General features: G+C 45.7%; 1 protein-coding gene across 8 annotated transcripts; it reads right to left on the bottom strand.

The window, feature by feature from the left end:
- Window positions 1-732: 732 nt before the first annotated feature.
- On the bottom strand, window positions 733-17,453 carry TPD52L2 (TPD52 like 2). 8 transcript variants are annotated; one of them, XM_075769156.1, is made up of 10 exons: window positions 17,305-17,410; window positions 16,723-16,868; window positions 15,441-15,589; window positions 14,521-14,580; window positions 13,005-13,064; window positions 8,873-8,974; window positions 4,464-4,490; window positions 4,038-4,079; window positions 2,745-2,793; window positions 736-2,536 (listed from the first exon to the last, which is right to left on the bottom strand). In XM_075769156.1, the coding sequence occupies exons 1-10, from the start codon at window positions 17,321-17,323 to the stop codon at window positions 2,441-2,443; spliced, it is 750 nt and encodes a 249-aa protein (XP_075625271.1). In that variant the 5' UTR covers window positions 17,324-17,410; the 3' UTR covers window positions 736-2,440. The 8 variants fall into 8 exon arrangements, with proteins under 8 accessions (XP_075625266.1, XP_075625264.1, XP_075625269.1 ...); XM_075769157.1 differs by lacking the exon at window positions 13,005-13,064; XM_075769151.1 differs by lacking the exons at window positions 4,038-4,079; window positions 4,464-4,490 and having other exon boundaries at window positions 733-2,536; window positions 16,723-16,841; window positions 17,305-17,453.
- Between the last annotated feature and the right edge of the window lie 1,600 nt (window positions 17,454-19,053).

Raw genomic sequence — 19,053 nt, 5'->3', positions numbered from 1 at the left:
AGATGCTTCAAACATAGCCAGGCATCCTTCCTCTGAAAGCACAGCACACCGAGCAGCAACTGAGCTCTGCTGGCCTCTCTCACAACCGATTTTCCTGCTCTCCAGTGCCCTTTTTAAATTTAAGAGAGCAGCTCCCAACTCCAGTCATACATTCACTGCTCCCCCTGAGCCGTGCTGTTTAAATCAGTAGTGACTGCCAGAGCTTCCTAGCAGCAATTCCCTGAGGTATCACGCTGTAAACCCCAGCCAGTGCCACAGCTGCTGCTTTTCCCTGTTAAAAGTTTCTCCAGCCTCGTCCCTTGCTGCCATGGTTGCTGCTGCGACTGCAGTCCCACGCTCTGAGCTCAGAAAAACGGCGTGAGGAAGCTCAAGGCACGTCTGGTGAACACACATTGCAACACCAGGGGTGAAGGGAGCAAGGTGACGGGACTTGGAAGGTAAGTGTGGGCTCACAGTTCCCTAGCCCTTAGTCAAGCACAGGTACGTCTCGGGAAACAGCCGGTGTTTGGCTTGGAAAGGAAACATCAGACTGTAGATGTTATTTAGTACGTCCCTTCATGAGAAACATCCAGAGAACCAACAGACAAACAAGCCAGCAGGACAGAACAGAGTGTTTCACTTGCTTCTCGCCTCAAGTTGCTGCAGGCTGTTGGTATTTGCCTGACAAGTTCATAACACGCACCCAGGAGCGGACTTCAGTATGGTTAGATAGAACAAGACAAGAACGTTACCCCATTTTCTCCCAAAGGGATACTTTATTGACAAGTTTCCTCAGTCTCTATCTGTAAAGAGAAACAGTTCAATATAGCCAAGCTCCAGCAGTCCCTGTTTCACTGGCTGTTGCTCGCAGGCAGGCCAGCTTCAGTCAAACAAGGAGTGCCGGTAAATGACACTCTACACTCCACCTACTGCCTAGTACATCTGTCTTCTAATATTTCATCCTGTGTCCCCAGGTCTGCAGAGGGAAGGGAGCAGGGGAGGGGAAAAACGGAGATTAATCAGCAGAAAAGTGTAAAAACTTGCTTCTCTAAAGAAGGGTCACAAACAGTTCAGTCCCTCCCAGGTGATAAACCACTAAAACTACCCCGATATGTACATAAGCAAGTCTAAAGACCTGAGTAAGTCCTACTTCGCCTCTAAGGCACAGAATTGCTCACTCTAGGTATTTCTATGTGGAGGCATCTTGCCTAGATTAAGACCAGGCCTCTAGAAGAAAACTCAGAACTTTTCAGCTCCTGAGCAATGAAGTTGGACATCGAGAGCAAAACACCCAGCCCCTGGGAGAACTGGTTGAGCTCCGTGACTCTCTGCCAGTTTTGTAAACCAAGATTAGAGCTGGGGCTTTCAACTGAAAAACCCATCCAGTCACAGTCAGATGTACCAGATGAGGAGCCCACAGAGAGCAGAGTCCCTCCAACGTTGTGTCCATAGTGCTAGAGACAGCTTTGGACATTTTGATCTGGCCCTGTTGCTAGCAGCCTTCAAAAATACTTCCTCCAAGAACGAAGGCATAAACTGAGAAGGGAGAAGCAAGTTTCATACACTCAGGAAACGGAGTGCACCACTGAATTTAACACAAGAACTGGCTTATAAGCATGCTGCTACTACTGTATGATGCAAAACTCCAGCGCTCAACATCCAGCATTATAACCCTTACAGTCTTCTCTATAGAAAAAAAATCATAAACAAGTAAAGCATAAGGTGATATAAGGCTTGCAATTCAGTTTCAGAGTCCAAGGGAGCATTTCCCCTAATATGATGCCAAAGCTTTTTTCTTTAAGCTTTATTTCTTTAAAGTTCATTGCATTTAAAAATAAAGATTCTTAGTTTTGTTAAAGCTAGAGCATTAGTGTAACAACGAGGCAGCTGCTAAGTGAAGTTTCCCTTTTGGGAGCCCAGAAAAAAGCCCAACTGTTTACCCCATTTACCAGACTACTCCAATGAGAGCCAGAGAAAACAGTAACAGGAGAAGCCTGGGAGCTCATGGAGTAGCTGCATGGCATGCCCTGAACAGAGAACGTAGCCAGAAGCTGAAGCTAAGATGCTCATGCATGTGGCTTCTCCAATAACTGTCCTCCTCACTGCTCAGGGCGATGTATCTGTTCCAAGTTACGTCAGACAAGGGAAAACTTTTTTTTCTTATACCAGTGGCATTTCTGAGCTACTTCAAGGAAACTCCATCTTACATGCTCTCCCAAAAGGACAGCAGTGATACATTTAATCTACAAACTTTAGTGTAAAATATTATTTGTGTACAAAACTTTGCATTCTCTTTATTTGACTTCGATCCAGCAGCAGTGTCTATGAATGAATAATGGATCTCTCCAGACTGGCTCTCAGCCCCTTCTTGGATTCGCATGTTGTTGCTGTTGTGAAGACTTGGGAGGGAGGGAGCTTACTCTTACAGTTGTGCACAGCCGTGCAAAGCCACATCGCAGGTCTAGAAAGGAGCATTGTCTTGTGGAGGCTTGTCACCAGCTCCCGAGGGGGAGTGGAGGCCATCGGTGCTATTTTCCCTGCTGCCGACCACTCTGGACTGAAAGGAGAGAAGATAGTTAGGATAAACAAGAAACCAGGACAGAGAATATCAAGTCAATTCCCCCTCATCAAGGTCACCTACTGTAGCAAAGACTTCACATATCTGAGAGGCCATTTGCCTGAATACTAGACTAGAAGAAAAACATTGCAGAAGTTTCTGCAGAAGACTTCACACTAAACATTTACAAGACAAAGCAGACTGTTACCTTTATGGTCCCAACTCTATCTTCAAATGACTTGAAGGTTGCAGAATTCCTTGAAGAAAGGAGAAAAAAAAAAAAGAACAAATCAAGACAAGCTAGTTCTTAACTAAATCAAATCACACAGTGTGACTGGGGTCTCTGGTCATTCCCATGCAGAGACAGCAGCACCCAGAACACTTCCAGCTCCTCACAGCCTTTGGCACACATCTCTCAGGGACACCAGAGAAGAACATCATGCACAAACTCTGAAGGAAAACATTTATACCACGTGTAATCCACTCAATTGCTCAAGCTAAAATGTTGAGGGAAACAAGTCCTAGTTCACTAGGGAATCAATGCACAATAAGCAGAGAAGAAACCAGCTCTTAGTTTTACAAGGCTTCCAACTAAAAGCATGCTGTCTTAAATAATGGAAAGGAAAAGCTGAAAAGGGTTTAAAACAAAGGCTTCAGTTTCCCATATTACATCCCACAGGCAGGCAGGAAGAAGGGCCATGTGTATGTACCTATGGGCTGTTTCATTACTACAGGAGTGATCATTTGCATCAGGAAATGCTCATAAAACCACAGTGTAATAAATTAATCAGAGGATTTCATATTTCTAGCAAAGAAAACCAGGTCAGTTGTTTGACAACCTAGCAAGCTTCTTTTGCTTGTGAAGAATTCCAGGGGAGTGCTCTGTACCGAGCGTTCAGACCAGGCAATTACTCATACAGAGCTGCTCTCCCCAGGCTAGGCTGCGGGAGCACTGGGAGCTGGGAGATGACTAGCCTCATCTGTTATTTTTGTTCCAAAGAATCGTGTTATATTTGCGCCCATAAATTAACCTCTGCTGGTCTGGAATGAGGATGAACATAAAGAGAGCTTCTGTGGGCCTCGTCCAGCCCTGTCAGTTGGTTCTCCTGCAAGGAGATCACTGCCTGATGTGGCACAAGGGCACTGAACTCCCAGGCTGGAGACAGAGAGTTCACGTTTGGATTCATCTTGGTATTAGCAACGGCCACGCCGTACACTGCAAGAGGAGGGCCATAATCCCTCTGAAAGCTGCAAATGTCAATTAGACTTTGGTACAGTTGCAACACTGCGCTTATTCCAAGACCAACACAGGGGCTAATAGCCATAAAAAGAGATTGGTTAAAAAACCACCCTGAATCACGCGAACTGCAGGACGTGGTTACCCCATACTCTGAGTGGGGTCTCCGTAAGAAGGGAACCAGTTGTACAAGTCAGCACCAAAAACCCCAATAACAGTCAGCTGTACTCTCCCACCAACCCACTCAGGTATTCGCTACGTTACCTCATCGCTGGCATACTTATCGAGTGGCGAATGGAGTAACTGCTACTCGGAAGCATTCAGAATAAGGAAGAAAAAGTTAAATGACAATTTTAGACCGATATCATGCAAGAGCAGCGTACCCCTGGTTCTGAGCACTTATTGTCCACGCAGGCTGCTGTGGACAACTGAAGCAGTAAGATCCAGCCCCTCTCTTCCCTTATTTAACAGCTGCCACCCAGAACTCAAGTTTTCCAGACATAGGACAGTAAGCATAAGTATTTAACTGCAAGTGTGATACAGAAGTCAATGACAGGGCATTGGTTTGTGGTAGGTTTCTCAATCTGTGTCAAAAGTGTAAGCAAGGCTTAAAGAATCCGCTTCCCCTTTAACATCTGCAAGGGCCTGGCATAAAACTGCCTGCTCCTTTAGCAGCCTTGAATATCTTACCTAAAGGAATGCGAGAAGGGGTGAGCCCTGGGAGGAGCCGTGGGCAGCAGAGAGAAAAGGGAAGCAACAGTCAGACACTTGTGCAGGTCTAACACTAAACGCAGGGCAACTAAGGAGGGACACGGTCACAGGATCATGGGACAGCAGAGTCAACTACCCAGGAGGAAGCATCTCAAAATAAATTGCCAAAGCAAGCAAAAACCAATTGCTTTTCATTAACTCAAACCAAACAAAGAGGTTTTTCAGAGGACAACAACAGCACCTACAGCAACTTAGAGCCAAGGTGCTGGGGAGGGAACAACCTGAAAGAACTTACTTATACCTACCCATTGCTTTCATGTGATTTTTAAAATTTTTTTTAGAGTATGTTTACCTAAACTAAGGAGTTTTTTTACCAAGCACTAGCTAATTTGGTAAAGATACCTCCTTCCTCCATTTCCCCCCACGAGCTCTCATACAAAGACAGCATTGCTAGGACTTTTGATTGGGAACTTCTGTAACAGGAACCTGCAATGCATACCTGCACATTACCATGCAAAGCCTGCAGATCTCAGAATTACAGCTCAGAGAGCAAACACATCTCAGCATAATAAAAATAAGAGTATCTGGATAAAAGGTATCATGTTTACCCCACGAACGGTTGCCCGTTTTGAGGCAAACTATTCCCCACTAGGTTACCAGATTTCCATGTGTGATTTTGTGACACAGTGACAGCAGTCTGAAATAGAAGTAGGAAACCTTGGTCTGTTATCAGTAAGATTACCAGGATGCTCTAAAGGAGCTTCTCCTACCAGAAGCAGTGTTTCATTCCAATTAAATATCTCTGCAGCAGGAAGCAGTCATGGTAAGTTGGATCCAAAGTACTTGGCAAGGAGTACAAGAGCTTTCCTTCCAGCCACAGCAAAGACGTTAGGCTTTGTAGTTTCATTTCCCCATGCATCCAAGTCAGCTCTTTGGCAGGATAGACTCCTTGAAATGCTGTCTTTGCATGTGAAATAAATTGACCTTCTACTTACTCTTGCTTAAAGGAGAACACCACAGATAACACATGTCCATGCATCACGCTACTCTGTATGCAATACCACAAGCACTGGTTCATTTGTTCAGTGTCTTGGCTGGATCTTTTCCTACTTTCGTAAGGATTTAAAGTTTACAAAGATTTAGGAATTTGCCGGCACCTTGGGGGCTTGGGCTAATATTTCATAATGAATTTGCTTGTAGTATTATGTACAGCAAACTTCAGACAACATGAAGTGTACTGGGGGGCACAAAACCACACAGCAAGCTGTTATCGACTAAAAGAAAACACTTTCAATTTTGCAGTTTACTGGGATCAGTGAAATGCAGGAACAGAATGTCCAAAAGCCAATTTACTTTTTAACTGTAAGTGGAGATAACAGAAAAAAATGAATTGGCCAAGATTTGAAAAAATCCCACCCACTAATGAAACTACACTTTCTCCCCCCAAGGCAAGCTAATAGAGCAACAGCATTAATACAGTTGGTGCACAGTTACCACATTAACTTCACAATGTCTCCTCACAATCCACAGCTATAATAGTTATTTTGACCAGAATATAGCGACCCTAAAGATTTAACCCAGGGACACACTGCTTGTATTTCATAGCATTTTGGTCCAAGCATTTTTAATAGAATTATGACTACGCCCTCCATGTATCAGAGGCATTTGTCCCATTCATCATGCCTTCCTTGCATTTATCAACCGGTGAAGGCTGACTAAACAAGGAAATCCCTTCTGTTATCTCAACACTTCCAGTGATGGAAAATAAGCCTGCTTTACAAGTGAATTTGTAGTGTAAGAGGAAAAAAGAAAGTACAGTAACGGAGGTTGCAGTGTAGGCTACAAGGCCTGTAACAGAGATTCTCTGGGAACAGAGATCATCCCCACTCAGAGAAGTGAGCACAACAATGCAACAGACTTATCAGCCCTGATCACATATCAGAACACCATTCAGAGTTTCACCTGGCAAGGTTAGAAAGTGGGACAGTTCCTGCAGAAACTTACACTCTTGCAGAAACTTAGGCTCAGAGTTAAACCTTATTCAGAATCAGAAATCTCAAGACTTGGATGCAGCACAGGAGACAGAAGTCTGTTTATAGAGGCATAGAAAAACTGCAAGTCTTAAAAAATCATTACTGTGTTCCCCCATATGGCCACATATACAAAGCAAATCCTGCTGAAATAACTTTGGCAGGGATTCCCAAGTTACAAGACAGAAGCTGCCTCTATTCTGTAATACATCACCCAAGGTATTAGCTATAAAAAGGAATGCAGGTGTTTAAATTTGACTAATGCTGAGCAATAACCATTGCTGCAAAGGTCTGACTTGTTTGTAGGCCAGCTGACTATGCAGCCAGTTTTCACTATGACTATGCACCCTGGTTTTAGCTGGGACAGAGTTAATTTTCTTCCTAGTAGCTGGTACGGCGCTATGCTTTGAATTTAGTACAAGAATAATATTGATAGCACACTGATGTTTAGCTGTTGTTCAGTAGTGCTTATACTAAGTCAAGGACTTTTCAGCCAGCGAGGAGGCTGGGGGTGCACAAGGAGTTGGGAGGGGACATGGCCAGGACAGCTGACCCCAATGACCAAAGGGACATTCCATACCACATGACATCAGGCTCCACATAGGACTGGGGGGAGTTGGCCAGGCAGGGGATAGCTGCTTGGGTATGGGCTGGGCATCGGTCAGCAGGTAGTGAGCAACTGCATTGTGCATCGCCGGGTTTGTATATTCTATTATTATTTTCTCTTCCTTTGCTGTCCTCTTAAACTGTTTAGCTGCCTGCCAGGTTAAACCACAACACTATGTCAGAGCAGCTGTCACCAGGAGTAACAGGCACACTCTTCACTCAGCCATGCATTCCCTCCCTCCATCATCTGCTCCTGGGATGCCACAAACATTTCTGCAGCTGCACAGTGAATGGGATTCTCCCAACCAAAAGACAACAGGCAGGACCAAACCTGTCAAAACAGCTTCTTCTGGTGGCAACATTGGTTCAGGAGTCCCCCCATTGGTCCAAAAAAGTACAGTTCCCATCCCTTTGCCACAAGACCCTGACCAGACTGCAGAAGTCTGGCACCAAATTCACTTCACTATTATCAGTTTATTAAAATCTATTACCACCACATCTTGTGCCAGTATCTGTCTCCTGTGATTACATGTAAATCTCTTCTTCTAGTAGACTAGATAGGAAAGAAAAATTAAAACTGGAGTACTGGAAAGGGCAGGAAGCCAGCTAGCCCTCTGCCAAATTCAGAGAGGTCAGCTACTGAAAACACCAAAAATTACCCTCCAGGAACATAGTAAATAACTCACTGAGGACAGAACTAGAATAAATCAGTACTATGTGATCAGAGGTCAACAAGTTCTTACCACTTGGATACTCCCAGCCACAGTGGAATAGGAAATTCCCTACAAAGAATGACAGCTACCTATTCAATCCAAGGTCTGATACATCATGTTAAATACAATTAAGAATACTTCCTTAGTAATCTAGACAGGTTGTATATTCAGAATTAATTCTCGATTCCAAAAAAACATGGTCAAGGCATTCTGCATAAATAACTTGGATGTCACCATTAATGGGGAAGCTATCTTTAGCTTAAATCTCTGAAGATCAGGTAAATCATCAATTCTAACCTTCAACTTTGTACAGCTGAGAAACTCAGAGCAAGAACCTCAGCCAGCAACCAAGGGAACCAGCCCTCCACTTCCCAGTTCAGAGATGTTTAAACATGTAGTTACGTCAGCGGTCATCTGCTTAAGGAATATCTAGATAACCACCAGCCACAAGAAGAAATTTTTAATGTTGTCATCATGTTCTGAATCAATTCATATCTTCCAATCAGCATGACATAACTGTGCCTGGAAGGCATGCTTCCCTTCTCCGCGGAAAGCTGACACACAGGACTTAAAACTGTATGAAATGCGGCATGCAGACTTTGCCCTATTTTAAAGCATAACAGAGCACAGGAGTGATGACCCCTTTCTAATCCTAGGCAGTAACACTGAGAAAACATACCTCCGTAACCCAGTAATGAACAGAAAAGGTAAACTTTGAGACTAGTTTCTTACACATGACATAAAAGCTGCAGTGAAACCACATGATGGTAAAAGGAGAAAGGCTGCTAAAACTATTCTGTCAGTTCTCCTAAGCCAACTCAAACTTTAACGCCTTACAACAGGTTTTATCCCATCAACAGGTCTTTAATAACCATTTAATCTGTCCTAAAGTACGAGGTCCAGGACCACAGAGAAGGTAGTCCATCAACTGCAACGTACTGCCAACTAAGAAAATGGAAAAAAGCCTAGTTATTGTCTAAAGTCTCATTACTGTTTGAAACCAACATCAAAGCACCAGAGTGCAAAACAGAAATCTTACCTCATGTCACCAAGTTTCCTGCTGATAACAGAACCTACATTGGAAAGTGCTGCTGAAGTCTTCTGTCCTGCCTGGGAAAGGGTTTCCTGGGTCTTCTTATAACTAAATAGAAAAAAAATCAACATCATAAATTGAACTAACAGGTATGAGTTGAAAGCAAGAAGCATCCCCCTCCCTCATTTTGAAAAAGGAACTCATTAAAGGAAAGAAGCTAGATTAGTGAGCTGCACTGACTTCACTGGAAGAAACCCTTCCAGCTCTGCATATATGCAAAGATTTGAGGTTTTTAAAAAAGCAGCAGGTGTAGGATTAACCCTTCCATACACTCACTTTACCATATGTTCTTAAATCTGACAAACATTTGCAAAAAAAAAAAAAAAGAAAAACCAACCCAAATCTTCTGGTCTCCTTGAAAAAAGTAAGTCTAGGAATCTATTCCATAACATGTTTGCAGCCTTGAAAAAGTTACAGCGTTTGTCAGTATTAGGTTATGGAGGAAAGAGGCAAGACTAACATCACAGTATAGAAAAGAAATGCAGGGATCAGCATTATGTCTATAACTTGCAGTTTAGAAAGAAATTGGTAGAGAAGTTTCCTATCAGTTACCATTAACCACAATACAGAAGTCTGACAGCTTGTCTCTGTCAGCTGATTACATCCGAGTTTATACCAAAGCTGGAGAAGACAGACACTTGAGAACCTTTGTTTCCTTCAGATGAGACTAATGTCAGGAACAAAGATTCTTTGAGTCACTTTAATTCATCCTCTCTAAGCTACTCCACAGTTGGTGATTAACATCTAGATTTATGGCATTCTTCAAATTATTAAAAAATACTCAGGCTGCAAAACAGGTTCAATGATTTAAGCCAAGTTTTTCTTACTCCAAATATTTCATTTTAAGATTATTTTTTGCTTGACTAGGACATTAAAGAGCCTAATGTTCTCTCTTATCCTGAGCTCCCAAGACTAAAAGCACCATAATGACATCTGACTTATTTACATCTTTCTCTCCAGACAGACACGCGAGAGTCAGCACCACAGCACCTGAACCAGATTCAAGCAATATCAGTTACAACATGTGGGTTGGTTTGGGATTTTTGTTTGTTTGGAGTTTTTTGTTTGGTTGGTTTTTTAAAGACCACAGCCAAGTATTTCTGAATCAAAAGCGTACACAAGACTTGCGCAGAACAGGGCAAAACTACATCAGCTTTACCTTCCCTCTTCTTGCTCCTGAAAGAAAATTCCTATAACCTACACATTTTTTAGACAAATTCCTCTTGAATTCAGTGACCCCAGAAGAAATTGATAGTGCTCCAACAGCAAGGCCTCAATATTATTTCTCCACAGCACAATCTTTTGCAAATCTCAGGACAATTTAGGAGTGAATTGGTCAGCATCGATGCTGCTTGCTCTCACACGTGCCCTCCTATTGCAATAACTGCTTTGGAAGAGGAGGATCTCAATCCCTGCCTTCAGCAGTCAAGCTCTTGCCTAGCTGGCTGAGTCCTGTCATGGGATTTGATCTACAGCTGCCTAACAGAAACATTGAAGACCTCATGCGGGCTGAAGTATGTCACACTGACTCTGCATCTGCTTCGCACTCAACTCTGAGATCAGCACTGAGCACCAGAGCAGCGATGAGAGGAAGGTTTACAGACTCAGAGGACACCATCACACATGTGCACACTGCAAACTCCCCAGCATTATGCCTAGCTTCAGCAGATAAAGGCCAGATATCTTCCAACTGTAACTTCCACACTTGACAGCAGTATTCTTAAGATAACCAAAGATCTAGCATTCAAGTGCTACTCCTGCCCAAGCATGCTCCTTCATGATGCCAGCACAACTGTTTGTGCTGACACAGTGATCTAGATCAAGGAAACAATCCAGCTGAAATATAAACTTGAAAGGACAAAAAAAAAAAAAAAAAGACAGCAGCGACCAGATCAGATCACCGGTCTAGTCTGACATCCACAGCTCCCACAAACACGTACACACCTCCACCACTGCAGCACAGGAGGCAGAGCCAGTAGAGCACAGCTGAGATGAGACGCTCTAACCCAGAACTGCCATCAGACACGCATGTGGAAGTGCATCTGTGACAACCAGGGATCGGGTTATACAAGACTTTAATGCAACTTAGCTACACCCAGCCCTGACCTAGAAGTCACAATAACTCTCCTGCAAGAGACACTGCCAGGTTTACCATGGCTTTAAATTCATAATCACTTTCTTCCCTTAGCACCAGTACAAAGCACAACAGAATAAACCAAATCTGGGAGTAATAAATATGAGCTCTGATTAATATCTTGCTCTACTACAGGAAACTGGCTGCAGCAGAAGCTGCAGAAACGATGTCTCCCTTGTGGTGTTCAAACATTTCATTGCACTCCTCTCCTATAAACCTTGACAGGGAGGAGCCAGACCTGCACCCTCAAAATCCTCCTTTATCCATTAATACCAGCTTCCTCTCACTTGCTTTTATCCCGCAATCACCATTTGTGCTGTCTGGCTAAGTACACACATCATCTAAGTCACCTCACGTCCTGGATACAGTGAAGCTGGAGCCAGGGACAGATTGGGCTGATTTCTGCGCTCTATGTACTGCTCACAGAGGGCAAGTCTGTGACCAGGAATGGCAACTGCCAGGAAATTCAGCAGCACACAAAAGCGCCATAAGGTCACGAGTTAGGCCCATTCCCAGTTCAGTCAGGATGCTTGTTAGTTATAAAGCAGAGAAGCTCAAACAAGCAATAGGAAAGAAAAGGCATTTGCATAAAAAACACCACCAAAACATGAGTAAAACCTCACCCTTGGCTTTCTTGAACTTGACTCCTCACATATACTGAGCTTTAGACAAAGAAAGTAGAAATTCTGTTTGCTTTCTGAAATGTTGCTGAAGTCTTGCTTTTCAAGCCCCCTCGCCTCTCCATTTTAATCAGCATCTACCTTGCTATCATGAATTGTCATTCTGTCTAGTGCCAAAGTAAGCAGGAAAACTAGCGTGCCACAGCTATTCAGGCCTTAAGTGCTCCATGAAAACATGCTTCCGCCACATTTCTGGTGCTTAAGTACAAGGAAACAGATCTAACGAGAAGTTTTCTATTCTAGCGGGCACACCCAGGGAGGAACACTGATTAAAACACCACTGGAGTCAGTCACACTATCAGCAAGCAGAAAAACAAGGTCGTTCCATTTAGCAAGTGAAATAGCCACAATTTACATCATCTTAATCTAGAAAACATACACGGAACATTGAAAGTAGAGTCTGCATACTTTAAAAACGTGTATTAGAAAAAACTTTATCACCGCTCACCTTTCACCCATCTTGTGAAGAAAACCTTCCATTCACACATACTGCCAAAACCAAGCCAGCTTGAAGGACTGAACTTCATACCCACCCCAGAGAACAGGAAAGGCTGGCTTACCTAAGACCTACCTTACCCTGGTTTAAATCAGTTCAGGAAACCACGACACTATTTGCCTGCTCCCACTGCATCCCACTTCCCCTATATACTGTGGGAAAGATGCAGCGAGAAGGACAAAGGCTAACTTCCATAATATGCTTCCATAATTTAGTCCAAATGAGAATTTAATTTCAGGCATTTAATACAAACATGGCTACAAGACCTTTGCAGCCAACAATTGGAGTATAACAGCTGTGAGGTTTAAGCTGTTCAAGTCCATTTGTGGCCCTAACGTGACAGAACAGCTGCCTCGGACACTACAGCTCTATTTGTTCTCATCAGGTACCACAGCAGAAAGAAAAGCTCCTGCTCCCTGCAGAGCACACTGAGGGTAACAAGAAGAGGTCAGTCTGGCTATTCCACAGCTTCTCAGCTGAAGTTGTAATGTGTGGCACACAGGTCTCAGCTACCCGGTGGCTTCAGCCAGTTCTCCTCTAAGAGGAGGTGGGTGTTTGAAGAGTATCACTTGGACCACAATGAAATCACTCAAATACTGACCTGAAGAAAAGCTCCCTCTCCCAGAAGAGGCATTTATCAGGTTAAAGTGAAAGCTAGAAAAGAGAAGTGTTTAAATAGATCTAGTCAAAGCAGAGGACTGACCAGTGGCACAGTATGTTAGCAGCAACATGAAAGCATTTGTTAACGCTGAAGGTTAAGACACTCACGCTTCTGATTGAGTTATTTTTTCATTCCAGTCCTCCAGTGTGCTGCTGGCTGAAAGATATCTACAAACACAATGGAGGTTAGATACGGTGCCAAGATTCACAACGAATGCTTCTTTTGACACTTTTCACATTATTGGCATCTCTTTACACTTACAGTATCATAGCTTTTATTTCTGTCAGAAGGAGTTGCTGTTTGAGAGGCAGGAAGACACCTAAGCCCCAGTTTCTTTCTTACTTAAAGATGTTCAAACACTGAGCACAAGAAAACAAAGCCTGCCGTTCAGAAGGTGTCAGGAATTGAAAAACTTTGCATCATTCTGCTCCCTTCCTACACACTGTGTGGCAGCTATATACTTCAAAGCAAACAGCAGTGAACTGAGCTCAAGGCCAAAAAAACCTCAGACTGCCACACCCAAAGCTACATTTTACCAATATAGCATGACCCAACCAAACTGTTAAACTTAGTTTCATTTTCTAATCCTTACAAATCATGTTTGCCTACATACAAAACAGTACCTCAGTGGCTGAGAGTACAGAACAAATACAAGTACAACAGAAAGTGCCTGCTACCAGCTCAGACACCACACAGAAGCGCTCAGAGAAGGTGACATAGCGCAGGCAGTTCACATCCCCAATTAGATCAGTGCCATCTTGCCTAATGACAGGAAGCTCCCAATCCACATTTTCCCCTTAGTTAAATAATCATGTCCTTCAACAGAAGACATAGAAGAGAGTCTTCAGAGCAGAAAACATTCACGGTCCCCCTTACGTTCAGTTCTGCAGCAGGAATCAAAATTATTCATGTCTAATATGAACAGAGATCTAATATAATTAAAGAATATATTCTAGAGACGAAAGTAGCCAGATGTTCTTTGTCCACATTTGTCACCTGCTCGTATATACTGCAGAGACTAAAATTCATAGTTTTCTACTGTTTACATCATCAAAAAGGGTCACGTAGATCACTGCAGAAGAGCCACTGTGTGTGTGGGGGGGTGTCTCAAAAGCTAACACATGTATTTGCACTTGCACAGCCCCTATTTCCAGCTACAGGTAAACGCCTTCAGGCACGCTCTCCCCTGGGGCAATAATCAAGCTGATTCCTACCACATCTGATGATGATAAGAGAAATAGTTTCACAGCAAAGACAGAGGTTCACTAGTAAGACATCTAATAACAGACTAACCTATCAATGACCAGCTAAAGGGAAACTGTGGTTGATTTTTTGCCTTTTTTTTTTTTTTTTTTTAAGAAATCGTGGTCTGGTAACTGATTGGAATTTTTCTTCCACAATAGCAAGACTATGAGAGAGATGGTAGCAGTAACTTTTACTCATCACCTCTGCAACTGAGGGATGTTTATAGCTGGAAGTGAGGCATGCTGCTAATAACAGTCCTGCTTCACCATGCCTCCAGCTCCCAGTCAACCCCTGATGCCTGCGAGGACAAGTAGCAGCACAAATCGGGGAACGCAGCAAGGAGCAAGGAAGTGTTGCTGAGGAGCCCGAGGCACTCACAAGTCAGACTGTGTCACTTTGTCATTCCACTCTCCAAGTTTCTCAGATGTTTTCACATAACTAGAAACAGAAAGTGTTAATGAATATAACTTTAATATTCATTTTTCAGAAGACAATGACACAGATTTCAGTTACAAAGGAATAAGAGAAGTCAGGCAGGGGTATAGGAGGGAAGACAAGGAAAAGGGAAAGAATAAACAGTGAGATGAACAGCTCAACAATCTGCTCTGTAGTAGCACTGTCAGTAACTCCACATTCCAGTTAAGTTACACTAGATGTTTTAGACTGAACACTATCTCCATGTGGACTGAGAGTCCCTTACATCCAGGCACAACCGCAGGGGCACACTTACCTCTAACTCTTTCAGCACTGTCAAGCACTGCAGTGACCATACCCTTCATGCCTGCCCAGGAACAGTCAGTCTAATTCCAGATCTTTAGGCAGAGATGACTATGCATAATGCACACTAATATTACAGATTTTTTTCCTAGGAAGTGCAGGCTTTTTAATTCAAGCAATACAACTCAGGAAATAGCTTCTGAACTAGCACTGTGCGGTAGAGCTTTGAAACTTCTTGCACTTCTCTTGGAACCCGAGTTCAGAACAAAGTAGCAGCTGTCTACATTTCAAAGAATGGGCAGAAATGGGCAAACTGAACTGTTACACAGGGACCTAGATCTCTAACATCTTGAGAAAGAGCATCCAGCAACAATTTATCCAGATCACACGTACAAGAGTTCTGTTGATGCTGACATAAAAGAATTCATTGCTTTTATATGTCAGTGTCTTTAAGTGCCTTTTACTCTATGTACCCATCAGAGCAAAAGCCTCCAGCCACTTTGAAGAGCCCTGAAATATGCTGCTGGCAAATAATTACTAGAGTCATATTTAAATAAACATGCATCACAAGCAACACTTACGCATTGGAGACTTGGACATCATGCCAGCTTTTAGACAGGTTTTGCTTTAACCCATCCAAGGGAGTCAAACCGAGCTTCCTCTTCAGCTCTCCACAGTGCCTCTCTTTAGCAGCCAGAACTTGCCTGAGAGTGCCAATTTCTTCTTCAACCTTAGAGAACAGAGGTTTGTCTTAAATCACAATTCAGTAAAATTCCAAAAATTAAGCCAACTTTCTACCTCCCTCACAACTAGCTAGATTTCATTAACATGAATATAAAGAATTGGTAGAAGATTCAGGTGCCTGCAGAACAATTGAACTGAACATGAATGTTGCTGGAATGTGAGGCACACAGCTCAGACTTCAATTGGGAAAACATCCTTACAAGTCACGGTACTGGCGACTTAATGGCATCAAGATTAACAGAATTCATCTCTAGCATTGCTATTTCAACAGCAGATAAAAATCAATTGCTAAACCCATATTTACTAAGGTTTCTTTCTTATGATTCTTTTCCTTTGATGTCATTAAAGCAAAGAGTTTTTCCTCCGAGATCTCTCTTACAACATTTTCAAAGTACTCTGGAGTTCTTTCCAGGCAGAGAGAGTTCATTTCTACTTTAACTGCAGCTCACCAAGATCTGTGTGACCATCCCAAGCAGCAAAGCTCTCCCTCGCTTAAACCTGTGAGTCAAAGAATCACCACGAGATTTTCAAATGAAAGAAGGGACTACAGAAGTACAGCTGCAGTTATCTACAGCTACATTTCAGACTGAAATTATAAACTGACTTTAAACCCCAAAAGGTGCCCAAAATTTAGGCTATTGCATTACAAACTCTTAGCTCTTCAAAAGCATAAGCACCAAAAATAGTCATCTATAGAGGATAATAAATATTTAAGACAAAAAGGTAGAAGAAAAAAAGCACGTTAAGTGCTCCATTGTTTCAGGTTCCTAGGGAAAAACTAGGTTTTTTGCATACTGCTTGCCTACAGTGTTTTCTCACTTCAAATGGAGCTAAAAGCCTACATTAAGCTCACGACATCAAAAGCCACTTATTTCCTTAGAGCTCTAAATTAAGTCTTTCTGGGAAAGAGCACACAACATACCATGGCATTTGAAGCATCTGCCAGCTTTGTGCATTTTAACAGTTAGCTGAGAGATCCAAAGGCAACACCACTGCAAAACTCACAAAACCCTCTCAGTCCTGCTCCTGTGGCACCACAGGTTTGTGCTCGTTTCTTCCCAGCAGAACACGGCCGCAGACACACGCAGGCCCCACTGACAAACGCCAACGCCCCGCTACCTTGGCAAGCTCAGATCTCAACTCCTCCTCTTCAGCAAGAGTCAGCCCTTCAGGCGCCAAGGTCCTGGCCGAAGCCGCGCTATCCACGGGAACATCTGTCATGGCATCCGACAGCAGACCTTTGTTGGGAGAGTTAAGGTTGATATCTGTCGCAGACAAGGAGCAAAGAGCAGACAGAATAAGCACCCAGCGAGCAAAGCACGATATGCAAACCTGGGCAGCCTGGCGGGAAAGGTGAAGAAAGGGGCTTCACGGAAAGAGGAAGAGAAACCTCCGGTGGAGTTTCCTCCACGAGCACCTATCAGAAGCGACAGAAGCACCGGGCTCTGCTCGGCGAAAATAGCTCCGCTGTCCCGCACCGGCTGCGAGACACCCGCAGGGCCCAGGCGAGCCCCTGAGGGAACCGCACGGCCGCCCCCCCCCGGGCCGCCGCTCCCCTCACGGCAGCAGCCCCTGCCCCAGGCCGCCTCATCGCCCCGGACCTCATCCCCCTCGCCAAGAGCCGTCCCGGTCCCGGCCCCCCCACCACAAAGCGGCGGTGAGCGAAGGCCCGGCCCCCCCCCCCCCCCCCGCAGCCCCTACCCTGGCTCGCGCTCTCCATGGCGGCACCGCAGGCCCGCTCAGCCGCCGCCGCCTCCGAAGAAGAAGAAGCCGCCGCCACCGCCCCCCCCGTGACGCAATCAGCGCCGCGCCGCCCGCCCGCTTCCGGGGAGGGTCGCGGTGAGAGCGCGTCGCCCGCCGCGTCGCCACGGCGACGGCGCCACGTTCACACACACCCACAGACCCGCAGACCCACGCACCCCCCTTCCCGCCGCCTCCTACCCTCACCCCGCCACCGGAAACGGCGGCAGGGCGGGGGTGACGTCATGGCGCGGGGTGACGTCATGGGGCGTGGGCTCCGCTCCTCCGAGGGTCAGCGGGGCCGGGCGGGGCCGGCGGTGCCGTGCGCCCGGCCGGAGGGAAGGGGGCAGCACCAGCACGGGCCTCCCGGGCCCGGCCCCGGGCTCCACACCGCGGCCCTTGTCACCCGGCCCGGGCAGGAGCTCAGGGGCTGCTGCGGGCCGGTGCTGGCGGCCTTCTCCGGCCGAAGCCATTAATTAACCCCGGTAATTCAGCACGATAATGAGCCAGGCTGCGTTTCCGCTCTTCCCACCCATCGGCCTCTGCAGGGTTTGGGGGGGGCTCCCGTGCAGACCCGAGGGCGGCCGTGCTGCCCGGGGCCTTCCCCAGCACCCCCAGCCCTCCCCGGGGGCCCTGCCGCTGGGACGGAGCCATCGCCCGCGTCCAGGTGTGCCTCAAAAATCAGGTTTTCACCAGGTGCCCGCCTGCAGCTGGCAGCAGCTGCACCGAAAGGGGGAAGCGATGGCAGGAGAGGAGGGTTTCACCCTTCCCTGCTGCCGGCGGGCAGAGCTCGGCCCCCGGCGATAATTTTGGAGGGGCTGGAAGCGGAGCGGGAGCCGAAACTCCCCGGCAGCAGTCCCTCCGTGTCTGCCTGGGCTTTGAGAAGCGCATGAAGGCGCAGAAGGGTGCGGGGAAGCCCTGGGCTGCTCCGCTTCCAGCAGTTTTGCAACCCGCCTCACTGAAAACCCCGCTCAGCTGGAGTCTCGTTTCCAGCTACTTTCGTTTTCAGAACCTTTTCCACTGGGTCTCTTTGGGTTGCCCAGGATGAGGCATGAAAAGGGAAGCGAATGTAAATGGGGAAACGGGTATGAATTTTTCAGAGCCCTTTCCAGCAGCGTGCCTCGGCCACCTGAGCAGAGGGTTTGCAGTCAGCGCCCACCAGCGCTCCTGGAAATGCCCTTTCTGGAGCGTGGCACGTCACCACCATCCACCCTGCGTGTCTGCTCGTCCTGGAGAGGATGAGGAGCGTTTTAACAGCTCAACTTTCTATTTTGGGTTTGCGGGGGGGGGGGGTTGGGGGGAGGGGGGTTGCGGGAGAATGTTATTGTGAAGTTTGGAGCCTCCGTGCAGGTCTCATTTCAGAGCTGGGCTCAGTGGAAGCCCAGGGAGTGGCCGAATGCTGAATGTGAAAAGTCTGGATTTTTCCAGGCTCACCAGAGCCCGGATTCCTGAGAATCTGGCCCCAAGAGGTGGCTGCAGTAGGAGCTGGGAGCGCTGCAGCTCGCAGGGAGCTGCGGTGGCCTCTGCCAGCTCTGCCAGGCGTGAAACCCCACTGCCAAGTCCAGCCTTGCCGAATGGCCAGGGTGTGCCTCATGGGGATGCGGAGGATCACCCTCCAAAGATCCACTGCTCCAGTGGCTAATTTCACTCTACCTTCAAGCGCTGGCTTTTAATTAAATGCATCATGCTGCCAACTTAATTATTCCCCAT

This window comes from Balearica regulorum, chromosome 16 (genome assembly GCF_011004875.1).
Source record: "Balearica regulorum gibbericeps isolate bBalReg1 chromosome 16, bBalReg1.pri, whole genome shotgun sequence".
Lineage (NCBI taxonomy): Eukaryota > Metazoa > Chordata > Aves > Gruiformes > Gruidae > Balearica > Balearica regulorum.
Note: the sequence above shows the minus strand (reverse complement) of the source record. Positions and strands in the feature narration are given on the sequence as shown.